At 40.3% G+C, this 13,987-nt stretch overlaps 1 protein-coding gene across 1 annotated transcript; it reads right to left on the reverse strand.

The window, feature by feature from the left end:
- Positions 1–11,949: 11,949 nt before the first annotated feature.
- On the reverse strand, positions 11,950–12,951 carry LOC132815214 (neuropeptides B/W receptor type 1-like). Its single transcript, XM_060824028.1, has one exon. It carries the CDS (start codon positions 12,949–12,951, stop codon positions 11,950–11,952), a length of 1,002 nt encoding a protein of 333 aa, XP_060680011.1.
- Between the last annotated feature and the right edge of the window lie 1,036 nt (positions 12,952–13,987).

The raw sequence follows: 13,987 nt of genomic DNA on the forward strand, positions 1-13,987 counted from the left end.
TGTTGTCACAACTGTTTAAATGGCATTTTGTCAAAATGGTCTTTAGGCTAAGTACGAATGCCTGAATTTAAAAATCTCTAGAGCAAAGCTTTAATCTTAAACAAGGTGAAGACTAGTTTATTCCAAAACACTGCTGTCAGTTCATTTAGTAAAAGTTACAGTTACTAATTAAATACATTCAAGGATTGAATGCAGATAATGATAAAAGATGCTTATGAAGAGAAAATTCAGTTCAGAAAGTAACGTTGCCAGCCACAACTTACAATTAAAATATCAGTTGTCTGGAGTTAATGTTTGAAGTTGAAGAGCTATGTTTCACGGTGTGATGGCTTCTACAGTCAAATATTTGGAGTTTACTTTAGTAGATGGACTTAGTAGGGTAACAGCTCCAGTGAGTGAGAGGATGGATCTTCTGCTTCCTGGTTCTGTTGGCACAATATCTGAAACCAGCCTGATACTGTCATGGGAGAGTCTAGAACCAGACAGCATTGTCTCCAAATAAAGGACTCCAACTGAGATGAAGAGGAATTTCTTGTGTCAGAGTTGAAAGCCTTTAGAACTTCTTGCAACAGATGTTGAGTCCTTGTGTGTATTTAATGCTGAGGTAGATAGCTAGATTCTTGATCATTAGGGGAACCAAGGGTTACAGGGAAAGGGCAGGAAAGTGGACATGTTGCATGTAATTATATTGAATAGTGGAGCAGGCTCAAGAGACTGAACAGCCTACTCCTAATTTTTTTGTGGTCTTTTGCATACCTTTCTGAAGAACAGGGACAGTTTTCCATTATGCTCCTGATGACAGAGAGAAAACCTACCTCGTACATGCTGTTCATAGTTAATCCAAAGGAGACCTGGACAAAATGGTTGCTCTCAGTGATACTGTTATACGGTTAAACACTCAAAACTGCCTGCTAATGTAACTCCTACGAATCATTGTCACAAAAGGCAATGATATCAATCAAGGTGGAATTCCTTTGAAATTTCTTCCTAAACCCTTGCCACTTTAAAATATATCTGACTTTTCACAACTTTAGAAGGCTCAATTTCATTTTCAAGGCTTACTGAATTTCAAATCTCTTTTGTGACCCTACCTGAGATAACTGCAGACTGTTCCTCTGGCTGATCACAGTTGAATCACAAGTGAAGTCAATGATAGTTAGCAGCCAGTATACTCTTTATGTCCATTTTAAAGAGGCATTAACTTTTTATAACATCGTGACTACATTGTTCATGAAAATCATTATGCCAATCTCTTTATTTTTTGTGAATGTTATCATTCTGGAAAATAAAATATTTCCCCATTGTCAGCATCAAACAGCTTAATGTCTCAAATAGAAATTAATAATTCGCTCTAATCCTCAACCAAAAATTTTCTGAATCTGAAGTTACTTCAGGAATGGGATTATTAGTGCAGCTACTGCTATTTTCCAATAAAATAAAACAGAAATCACAAAGCACTAGCAGATGATGGCAAGAATTGATCATAAATGAATGCAATTTATAACAATTGCTGAGAGTGTGGCTTTGTGTACCTGATTTATATAGATGTCATAGCTACCATATTTTAGCTGTTCCTGCCTGAAATTAATTTTAAACATGCAAGAATTATCACTGTGCTGATGGCTTTCAAAGCACATATTACTGAATAGTAATAAAAAATAAGAAAGAAAAACACTATATGTTGCGCATGAAGGTATAATTGTAGTCACTTATCATGACTTAGATATCTTTATTCAGCCAGCCAAGTTCCTAATCATCCCAAGATTGTTGAAAATCACAAAAAGAGCATTTGTTAGTAGAAGCACAGGGAAAGTTCATAGGCTTTGCTGTTTTTAGCAACCAGATACGCTATCACTCTTGACAGGAGGTTTTAAATTCAAAGAGAGTAGAGGGTAAAATGGGTTCACAATGTGCAGCTGCTCCTTTCCAAGATTTCAGGGATGTTTGGTGAATTATTTTTAATATTCCTTTGTCAGTTTAATATTATTGCATAGGTAGCATTACATGATCTGCATACAGATCCAACACTGTTCATTAATAGTCATGTTTTCCAATTCACTGAATTCCCTCAAGCAAAGGCAAGCCCTATTTCTGGTTGTGACAGACTATGCAGAAGGTAAGAATTATATGGCATTATAAAGCAAGACATGATCTCCTATTGCAATAATGAGCTGAAGTGAAATTTCTCAGATTTATTGTCCCAAAGTAGCAAAATTGATTTAGCTTACTACCTGTCTCAGGAACTCACATAGTTTTTCGTGGAATGTATTGTGGCATACAGGGCTTCACAGTTTCAAGAGGTAGGTTGAATGGACCAGGAACCAATCTGTGATCTTGCAATCACTGTATTCCCAGCTGCTGATCCCTGATCCATACCTTCTCTCCCGTTTCCGAGGTGGGCAGGTCATGAAGATAAAAGCAAAATGCTGTGAATGTTGGAAATTTGAAAGGGAAAATATAAATTGCTGGAGAAACTCAGAAGTCTGGCAACACCTGTGTTGGGATGTGTGCAGCATTCTGAAGAAGTGCTCTGAGAGGCTGGTCATGACCCCCATCAACTGCAGCCTCCCAGCCTGCCTTGATCCCCTGCAATTTGCATACTGGCAAAAAAAAAAGATCCAGGTGGGTGCCATTTCTCCAGCTGTGGAAGTTTTGGATAACAAGGACACCTACATCACACTCCTACTCATCGATTACAGCCCAGCGAAACTACTTTCAATACTCTGAGACATAGATCTCCACTGCACCATCTGTAACAGGATCCTCAGTTTCCTGACCCACAGACTGCAATCAGTGAAGATAAACAACAGTACATCCTCCATGATGATCCTCAACATTAATGTCCCATAATGATGCGTTCTCAAACCTCTACTCTATTCTCTGTGCACCCACAACAGTATGGCCAAAATCCACATGAATCCCATTTACAAGGTTGTTGATGACACTGCTGTGGTGGGCTGGATGGCAATCAGCTGCAAATGTGTTGCTGGTCATAGCACAGCAGGCCAGGCAGTATCTCAGGAATAGAGAATTCGACGTTTCGAGCATAAGCCCTTCATCAGAAATGAGAGAGAGTAGCCAAGCAGGCTAAGATAAAAGGTAGGGAGGAGGGACTTGGGGGAGGGGCGATGGAGGTGGGATAGGTGGAAGGAGGTCAAGGTGAGGGTGATAGGCCGGAGTGGGGTGGGGGCGGAGAGGTCAGGAAGAGGATTGCAGGTTAGGAGGGCGGTGCTGAGTTGAGGGAACCGACTGAGACAAGGTGGGGGGAGGGGAAATGAGGAAACTGGAGAAATCTGAATTCATACCTTGTGGTTGGAGGGTTCCCAGGCGGAAGATGAGGCGCTCCTCCTCCAGCCGTTGTGTTGTTATGTTCTGCCGGTGGAGGAGTCCAAGGACCTGCATGTCCTCGGTGGAGTGGGAGGGAGAATTAAAGTGTTGAGCTACGGGGTGATTGGGTTGGTTGGTCCGGGAGGCCCGGAGGTGTTCTCTGAAGCGTTCCGCAAGTAAGCGGCCTGTCTCACCAATATAGAGGAGGCCACATCGGGTGCAGCGGATGCAATAGATGATGTGTGTGGAGCTACAGGTGAACTTGTGGCGGATATGGAAGGATCCCTTGGGGCCTTGGAGGGAAGTGAGTGTGGAGGTGTGGGCGCAAGTTTTACATTTCCTGTGGTTGCCGGGGAAGGTGCCGGGAGTGGAGGTTGGGTTGGTGGGGGGTGTGGATCTGACGAGGGAGTCACGAAGGGAGTGGTCCTTGCGGAACGCTGATAGGGGAGGGGAGGGAAATATATCCTTGGTGGTGGGGTCCGTTTGGAGGTGGCGGAAATGGCGGCGGATGATACGTTGTATGCGGAGGTTGGTGGGGTGGTAGGTGAGAACCAGTGGGGTTCTGTCTTGGTGGCGGTTGGAGGAGCGGGGCTCAAGGGCGGATCTCCTCCGCATCTCCTCCACTTCCCGCTCTCCACCGCATCTCCTCCACTTCCCGCTTCTCCGCCCTTCGTGGGTTGTCTTCGTGGGTTTTCTCTGGGTGCTCTGGTTTCCTCCCACACTTCAAAGTTGTGCAGGTTAGGTGAGTTGGCCATGTTAAATTGCCTGTCGTGTTAGGTGAAGGGGTAAATGTAGGGGAATGGGTCTGGGTGGGTTGCTCTTTGGAGGGTCGATGTGGGCTTGTTGGGCCGAAGGGCCTGTCTCCTCACTGTAAGTAATCCAATTAATGTTATTAGACTTCTGAATGGACTGCTCTAATTTAAATAAAAACTGTTTATCTTGTTAATGTTGATCTTGCTTTGTGCACCTCCTGTGCAGCTGTAACCTTTTATGCCTCACTGTATCCAAGCACCCTGTGATCCTTATGTCCTTGTTTGCTATGATCTGCCTGTACTGCTCGCAAAACAAAAAAATTTTACTGTACTTAGGTACACGTGAGACTAAATCAAGTCAAATCAAAACATCACATCGCACTTGAAGTGCTAACTCTGGGTTTTGCTTTGTGGGTGCTGCTGATAATTCTCCAGCATCTTCTGTTTTTACTTTGGACAGGTCATGAGCCTTGTGTCTCCAGTCGAAAGTGAAAGCTTGGACTTCTCTATAATCTTCTTTTCATTTGGTGAGTCTGTTCTTGGTTTTCTACTATGATGTGTGGAATTAGTGAATGGGAAAGGGAGGGTTTGCAGTCTAAAGCTAGCATGGGATGAGTAAAGCAGTACATGAGCTGTATTACAATCTTTAGCCTTTCTAATGAGTGGATTCCACTCCCAGCTTTTCCATTACCTTTCATGTACATTGGCGAATTAAGTTCAGAAGAAATCCATATTGGACTGAAAAGGACTGGAAACATTCATTGGCAAATTGTGGCTTTAACTGTTGTGGCGATGCCACCCTGTGTGAAGGGTTTTCTGTATAGATCTGATGTATTGTGATTTGTAACTGAAGTTGGCTCAGCACTAAATGATCAATTCCCATGTCTTGACGCTGTGCCTCTGTGTTCCATGGATAAGGTGCTTTATTTATAGTTGATAATTAGGAGAAACTAAGATTGTTCTCCTTTGAGAATGTGAAGGTTGAGAAGACATTTGCTAGAAGTATTCAAAATTATAAAGGTAATGGACAGAGAGGAGAGATAGAAATTATTCCCATTCATAAAAGGATTCACAATCGGAGGACACCAAATTAAGTTAATTAATAGAAGAAGCAACTGTGATGTGAAGAAAACTTTTTTATGTAGTAGATGGTTATGATCTGAAATGCGCTGCAGAAGACTTTGATGTAGGCTGGGTCAAGTGAAACCCTCAAAAGAGAATTGGATTACTAAATGAAGAGAAAATCAATTGTGTGACCATAGAGAAAAGACAGATATGGTTCTAAAGAATAGGTCTTATTGAGGGCCAAGATGGACATGATATGCTGAATGGCCTTCTTCAAATTTAGAACAATTCAATGATTACATAGGCTGGATTTTATGGAGAGATGTGTTTCCCTCCCTATGACCAAAAAAAAATTGGTCAGAGCTTGTTCCACCAGAAGTCTAGCTGCTCTTCACGTTAGGCTGACACTTGGAGGGCCACCTATTGGCTCTGTGTGAGACTTCTGCCTCATCTTCCCACTAACTGACCACTTAAAGGCTTCAATTGACCAAAGACTGGCTCTCCAGCTGTTCCATTGCCCTTCATAGGATGGAAGACAGATCAGGGTCAGTAAACTAAGTGCTGGGTCTTCATACATATCGGTTTTGTCCGTGGTGTGAGATTTCAATGATCCACGATTCTTCATCTCTCAGCCGGGGAAGCAACCTATCAATGTACACCCTACCAAGCCTTTTCAGAATCCTGTCCAAATTCCTATGCATTCTCCTCCATTGCTTTCAGGATGCCACCCTGGTCCACTTCTGCATATCTCTTGAGAGTCGTCTGCTTTCTTTTTCTAATTAAAAAAAAAGAGTGAGGGACCATTATTCCACCAGGTTTTGTGTCGGACATGGGTGGAACATTTGAGTGAGATGGGATGTACTAGATCTGCTAACTATATGAAAATGTCATTGCCACCTATGAAATGTAGAGTTAGGCTTCTGTCTGTATGAATGTTCTTAGGTATGTTTGCAAAAAGATGATTTTCAAGGATATGCATGAAAATGTTATGATGGTAAGGGAGCAATGATTACCATTTCATTCACCTCGCCTAAGAAACCACTGAAGCATTATAAAGAGAAGGCTGAATGTCTTACACCTAATTTCAATGTTTCTTCCTGTGCAACCTGGTAAGCTAAGATAATGGCTCTGCATCATATTATGCTCTGCATCATACATGTTCCACCTCTCAGCCAATTACCCCATATTCCTGAGTATGACAAGATGCTTTCTGGAAAACCTATCAATCCTTAAAATACCTTGGTGTTCTTTTCAATCAGAATTTCCCTGAAGACCACACAAGATTCCTCTACAGATGAACTCAATTTGTTATCTGAACCTTGGAGAGCTGTCTTTTTCCCACTGGCCTCATTGCAGCTCACTCAAACCTGGTGACTCCGTGCATAGAGATCTCTACTCCATTCAAGATTCTAAAGTTGGACAATTCCGATATCTGACTTTTGTAGCTGCATGTTTCAGATCGAGTGATCTCATCTCTAGAGTGGTGTTGCTCTCATTTTCTCTCTCTCCCTTTCTCTCGCTCTCTCTCTCTCGCTCTCTGTTATCATTTCCTCTGGAAGCTGCTGTGCCTGGCCTGGCATCAGTTCCTACAGTACTGAAAGCTGAAATGTAAAATGGGTAGGAATGTTTGGAGTGAAGAAATGTACAGGAGCAAACCAAGAGGGCAACAGTCAGACCATCAGCAGCTTGCCTTTCATACAAGTTGATGGTAAGCTTCATTTTGAGAAAGGGCATAAGGCAGGAACCATCATGTTATCATTCTCAATGCCCTTACACTAGCCTCACTAGCTCTGCTCTGCTCCCACTGATTGGATGTGACTTTGTCACATAAGTGGGAAGGCTTATTGTCTGTGCTTAAATATTGATATGATTCATTGATATGCTTATCATAACTGAGTAGCTGAAAACTGCAAGAGGTGGGTATGAAGCTGATATAAGGCTGGGGTGCGAGGTGGGGAGAATATCTGATTCGTGATCAATGGAGACTGCCAATGGGTAAATGATGTAGATATGGTTTATTGAATAATGACATAGTAATGATCTATTGTACAGGAAATATCATTGAAAGATGTGAAGCTGAAACATTTGCAACCATCTGCAGGTTAAACTGCTAGTGGATGATTTATCTCAGCTTATTGCTAAAATTTCCAACATCACAGATGTTGATCTTCAGATAATTCAATTCACTCGACATGATAGCAAGAAAGAGCACAAGACACTAGACACAGGCAATCTCTAGCTGTAGCAGTGAAAATGTAAGCTCTAGAACTTCTGTGCCCAGAGCCAACTTCTGTTTCGGTGCAGCAATGACACTGGGATTTACACAGCAATGTGAAAATTACCCAGGTATGTCCTTTCCAGGCAAAGTGGGAAAATTCAATCCAGCCTATTTCCATCAGCCCATTCTCGATCATGAGCAAAGTGATGGAAATAATTATCAACAGTGCTATCAAGTGACAACTACTCATCAATGATTTTCTTATTGAGGCTAACTTGGGTTATGCCAGAGGTATTTGATTCCAAGTTATTACATTCAACATAGGAAAGCCAAGTCAGATGACAGTAATTGCTCCAAAAGGCATGGCAGGACTTGACTTAGGGTGCTATCAAAGAGCCCAGCAAAATTGATGTTAAATGAGAGAAACCTCTCCACTGTTTGGAGTCATACCGTGTATAAAGAAATGCATGTGGTTTTGGTGGCTAGTTGTCTTAATCCCAGGACATGGCTGCAGGCTTTTTTTTAACAGTAGATTTTTTTTTTAATCAACTGGATTCAGCAATGGAATAACACATGTTTAAGCAGTGGAACTTGACCCCAGGGTGCCCAGTCCAGAAGAAATAACATTACCACTGCATCACAAGGCTCATTGATTTCTAAGCTACCTGCTCAAAGATGGCATTATCTCTGGAGCAGGTGGGATTTGACACAGGCTCAGAGATAGCACACACAACTGTGCCACAATTGTCCCTGTCTCTCAAAGCATTGTCCTAGGTCTAATCATCTTCAGCTGCTTTATTCAAGGCATATCCCTCAATCTTAAGTTCATTGTTTGTATAACCTTCAGGCATCATTCACAAATCCTCAGATGCTGAAGCAGACCATGCCCATAAGCAGCAAGATCTGACATTCAGGCTTAAACTGATCAGTGGCAAATAATATTTGAATCACATAAAAATCTGGGCAATGACTATCTCCAACAAGCGTTGGTCTAACCATCTATCCTGAAATTCAATTGCATTATGAGATAACTGTGAAGTTTATAAGATTATTATAATAGGGAACTATAATTTTAAATTTATAAAAAAGGATTTATCTGATCAGTTTTGAAGAAACTTTCCAAAAAATTTCAGGCAAGCTTAAATTAGCCATGCAAAATTACTACTCAGTGAAACAGAAATTTGATGACCTGTTGGAAACTGGCAGCAATGTTGGACCATGGCTGAAAGAATTTAAATTCCATAGCAAGTGTGATGGGTGATAAGCATTTAAGGAGAGCATTAGTTCCTGTCAATTAAGGTATAAATTGCCTGCAAAAGGAATTGTTTGGTTGATGTTGATTGTTTTGTAGTCAATAGTTTCAGTAAAAGTTCAAATTTCTAAAACCTGAAATCTTGTTGGAGCTTTTTTTCAACTTGTAACTGGAAGTCCAAAGCTGTTTTTAGAAGTTATCATTCTTTCTGGATGTTAATTAACATTGTAACATTTAACATTATTGAATTCCCTCCTAACTCAATTCCTGATTCCACAAAGCCTGTACACCATATGAATATTCACACCATTAATAATGCTCAAGCAGCGTGTACAAACTGCAAAATGCACTGTAGTAGCTCAACCAAGGTCCTTTTAAAGCAATGTTCAAATCCAAGACATCTAGCATGTCCAAGGACAAGGGCACAGACATATGGAGTGCCTCTACCTGTAAGTTCCCCTCCAAACCTTCCACCATCTTCACTTTGAACTATATCACCTTTCCTTTGGTAATTGCTGAGTTAAAAGAAAAAGTATGAGTCAAAAGTATGGAACTTCTTCCCATTACTGTTGTTGCACCTACATCACATGGATTACAATAGTTCAAGAAGATGGCTCCTCATATCATTCTCAAATGCAATTATGGCAATAAATGCTGGCACAGTACTACATGTACCAGGTCAATGAATAAAAATGAATTCCCTGATGTTAAATATCTGTATGATGTTGATGAACATTTCATGACAGTGGTGCCAAGTCCTTTTGGGCCAGACCCCTTGTATTCACCTTCTGAGCCACTTCCTACTTTTTCCCATTGTCCTTCAAAGCATACTAGCTCCAAGAAAACACGATCTTGCTCCTTCAGTTGACATCCATGACTGACATCTCCAGTGCTGCAACTATAAACCAGGACTCCCGTCTCATTTCTGCCAATTTGGATATTTTTTCTTTACTGCAGCCTATCACGATGTATATAGCAGCTTCCATATGTTCAGTATTGTTTCCATCTAAGATGGACAGACTGCTGGTGCTACTTGAGAAAAAAAGGCAAGTTTCACAAGCATAGGGAATATATCCAGTTAGAAGTGCAAATGAGAAAACAGTGCAAAATATTTTTGCTGCCTCACTCAAAGAAACTGAGACATTGGACAACTCAAAAATCACAATGTTATCCCTAAAAATGGGTACAAATCACATTTTTATTCTGTAATCTAATTGAAAAACATTGGTGTGCCATTGTATGTACCCAAAGGTATTTAGTTTTTAATAGCCTATAGCACCTATAGAGTTTCCAAAGAAACACACAAATGCCACATACCTCATTACTAAATATAATAAAGCTGCAAAGATTTCCATGGTGAATCATATTTTATTTTAAAATCTATAAATAATCTGCACACGTATTTTCTCCACATGCTTTGTAAGAAGATTGTAGGAAAATGATCTCCTATATTCTAGAATACCTTAAACCTTTTAGGTTTTTTTCTCTTAATTGCAGTACAATTCTTACATAGTTGAATAATAATGACATGTGCATGGTAACTGCAGTATTTATGCTGGAGAAAAATAACCCCTTGTGAAAGATAAAAATGTCTATTTGGACTGACCTCAGTTCTACCAAGCCTTTTGATGAGAAAAAATCCATGACTGAAAATTGAGCTTTGAGTTCAAGTTTTGTGAAGATTATTATAGAATATATGTGTGGAAAAATCATTAAAAAGGCACATACAAAAAAGGCTAACACAATAGTCCCGACTTGGGGGTACTGGTGTCGGACTGGGGTGGACAAAGTTAAAAATCGCACAATACCAGGTTATAGTCTATTTGGGAAGCACTAGCTTTTGGAGTGCCGTTACCACTTGATGAAGGAGTGTCGCTTCGAAAGCTAGTGCTTTCAAATAAACCTGTTGGACTATAACCTGGTGTTGTGTAATTTTTAACCTTATCACAATAGTACACTTTTTGATGGAAACTTTCAGATATGGCAAGTACTTGAATTGAAGCTCCAGGGAATTGTAGAGTTAAACAAAAAAAACCCTCAAAGAATGTTGCTCTGAAATATATATGCATTTTTTTCACAAGAATTTCTTTGTTACATCAGCATGGCAAGTCAGTAACATACATATTCCAGGCTTCTCACATGTTCATTTAAAGAAAATGGTTAAATTTTACAATTTTATGTTCATTATTTAACACTGTGAGGCTGCTTTACCATACCGAATGATGCCAACAACATGGATTCAATTCTGCACTTGCTTAGGTTACTATTACTTCTTCCCAACCTCTCCATTTGCCTGAGGTACAACGACCGTCAGTTTAAACTATGTTAGTTATCTAAATCTGATGAAATAGCAGTGTATGGTCTGGTAAATCAATGGCATGTTACTTTTTTAACACTATCTGTCGTCAAATGTTAAAGCAGGGTTTTGCATCCCTTTGTCTTCAATTTGAAACTTCAAATTAAAAATCTGCCACCTATCTATCTCACATTTATTAAACAAAATTGTACTAGCTTGTAATCAGTTTCATTATTTACTAAACTAGGTAGATGAAACAATGGTTCCATTATTATGCATCTGTCTCAGATCATTAGAAACTGCATTAAGAGCAAACCTCTATGGTCATCTCTGAAGCAGCCAATATCAAATAGAAAGTAAAAGGTGGTTGTAGGGGCAAGCATCCTATTTTCTGTCAGTGATTTCAGAATTTCCTTAGTAGCTAAAGAAAACAGCAGTCAAAATGATGAATAGGAAACATTTACTAAACAGCTTATTGTCAGATAATGCAAATTAAGTAATTGATTTATAAAGAACATTTTGAAATTACATCATGAAAATTAGTGAAGTCGTCATGATATTTCACAGGCGCTATGTACATAGCTTTGATCTTATGTCTGAAATGAAAATTTCTGAGTGTAAAATATACAGAAACAAGCAGTGAAGGATTTTTTTCTGACATCTGAACAACTATTGCTATATCCGTGTGTAAGAGACCAACACACAGCAGTTATCATTAATGTTACATATAATATAATAGAACAATTCAAACCATGCACACTAACTTTATCCTGGTTTTTAAGTTAAGTACAATATGTTTTAATAGCATGCATATTTTAATTTTATACCATATCATACTAGAAATTCTACACAATCTGCTACTTTAATAAACGCAAATCCCATTCCTACTCCCCCAGCATAATTATCTCATTAAAGGCTTTTGAATATAACTAATGAGCATTTCAGAAAGTATGTGCAGCAGAATGCATTTGAAGTGAACAATATTCCAAATAAACGTGCTACATTCAATAACTGGACGCGTTTGTCAAAACTATAAACATTAGGGTGCTGTTCTGCATTCTACCAGTTTTCGAAAGCTCCTTCTGAAGCTATCGTCTAAAAAGGCATAAAGGAAAGGATTAAGACAACTATTCGCATAGCTCAGGCTAGTGATAAAGTAGGAGATTCCAATGATGAGTGTGGTCTGTTGAATATCTGTTGTTAATGCCACGATCGTGCTCAAATGGTAAGGCGTCCAACAGAAAAGGCAGACTGCTAGGATAATCATCACCATTAATGTCACCTTCTTCTTCGCTTTGTCCAGAGCTTTGGCGTTGGTGTTCAAACGCATGTTTCTCAACTTGAGTAACATCATTGAGTACAGGATGCAAATTGTGGACACCGGGATGGTGAATCCCATGAGGAGAGTATAGATCCGACTAGCTTTCCACCACAGAATCTCAGGAGCTGGAAAGACGTAGACACATTGTAGTCTGCCTTCGTCATCGTGGATCTTGCCAAAAATTGTGAAGGGCAAAATGATGACAGTAACAAAGAGCCAAACGCATATACTGACTATCTTAGCCGCCCTGTAAGTGCGATAGGACATTTTCTTGGACCTGGCAGTGGCCAGGACCACCAGGTAGCGATCAATGCTCATGACAGTTAAAAAATAAATGCTGGAGAAAGTGTTGTATTGATCAATGGAAATGATTAATTTGCACATCAGCTCGCCAAAGGGCCACTGAAGCAGCAGGTAGTCAGCAATGTTTATGGGTAAAACCAGCGTGAAAAGTTCATCGGCGATGGCTAGGTTCAGTATGAACATGTTTGTCACTGTTTTCATTTTCGGAGCTTTGAGGATAACATAAATGACAGCAGTGTTACCCGTTAACCCAACAGCACATATAACCGAATAAATGATGGGGATAGCAATGTAAAAGTCAGGGTATGGACCCGGCCCTGTCGAATTGGTCCCATTGTCATTTGCGGGCAAACAATGCGCCTCCTGGGCTGTGCAGGAGACGTTCGAAGAGATCGGATTCGGAGGAAGATTTTCCATGTTTTCCTCGCTAATGCGGTGGGACGCACACAGTTTTGCTTATTACAACTAATACAGCAAAAAGAAAACTATGCGCCTCAGAAACATTAGGCAGATTTGAGGACTTCATTTAGAAGATCCAACGGTTGAGTGTTTGGCAATTTAATTCAGCACAGTCACTGGGCATCAAGCTCAAAGTTTAGTGGCAAAGCTAACCCAATGATAGAATACTACAGGCAATCCTCTGAACTCTAGCTGTACTTGGAGATTAAATGAAAAATAAACTCCTTTCTGAAAAATATCTTTTCTTCCCGGAGATTAGATCAGTCCTTAATTTTCCACAAAGACGGAGTGGGCTGGCTGGGCGAGTTCTGATTTTTGTTGATATTTACAATCCTTCGGCCTTCCATTTAGCCTTTGGGGTGCTGTCACTAACTACATTTTGTAATTTTATTTCAAATTACCGCGAAGTCATTGCCATCTCTCTCAGCAATCACCAACAGACGAACGTATACTAAATAGATCAAGGAAAGAAAAAGCAAGCATTTAGCACCAAAGGACTTGCAATTCACTTCAACCAAAAAAAAGTGTGATAGTGGAAAGGACTTACAATTAAATTTGACCGTACTCCCCCCCCCCGGTACATGGGAGGCATGTTTGTTGTCTAATGGCTATTCGGATTATTTTCTCGCGCATTTAAGGATACAACATGCACATTTAGATTCAAATTAAACGTACATACTGTACCATTTAGATGCAACCAGAGCTCGCTGCAGTTAATCCCATGTTGGAGCGAACTTGCTTTGCTGCTGTTCAGATGGTCCTGGTAGAGGGATTATTCTCTGAGCACAGAGTCGGATGTGGCCGGCTATCTGGTGACTCTCTGCGGGTTTAAGCACAGACGCAAATCAGTGGATGCCTTTCACCATAGGAACCAGACATCAGGTCCATTGCCCTCTCAGCACGTTCAGCCCTTTCGTCTCAACATTTCAGTTTTTCACACCGAGGGGAGAGGGCTAACTTTATTTCCAAACAGAAGCTGGAAAGCTCAATGACT

This window comes from Hemiscyllium ocellatum, chromosome 4 (genome assembly GCF_020745735.1).
Source record: "Hemiscyllium ocellatum isolate sHemOce1 chromosome 4, sHemOce1.pat.X.cur, whole genome shotgun sequence".
Lineage (NCBI taxonomy): Eukaryota > Metazoa > Chordata > Chondrichthyes > Orectolobiformes > Hemiscylliidae > Hemiscyllium > Hemiscyllium ocellatum.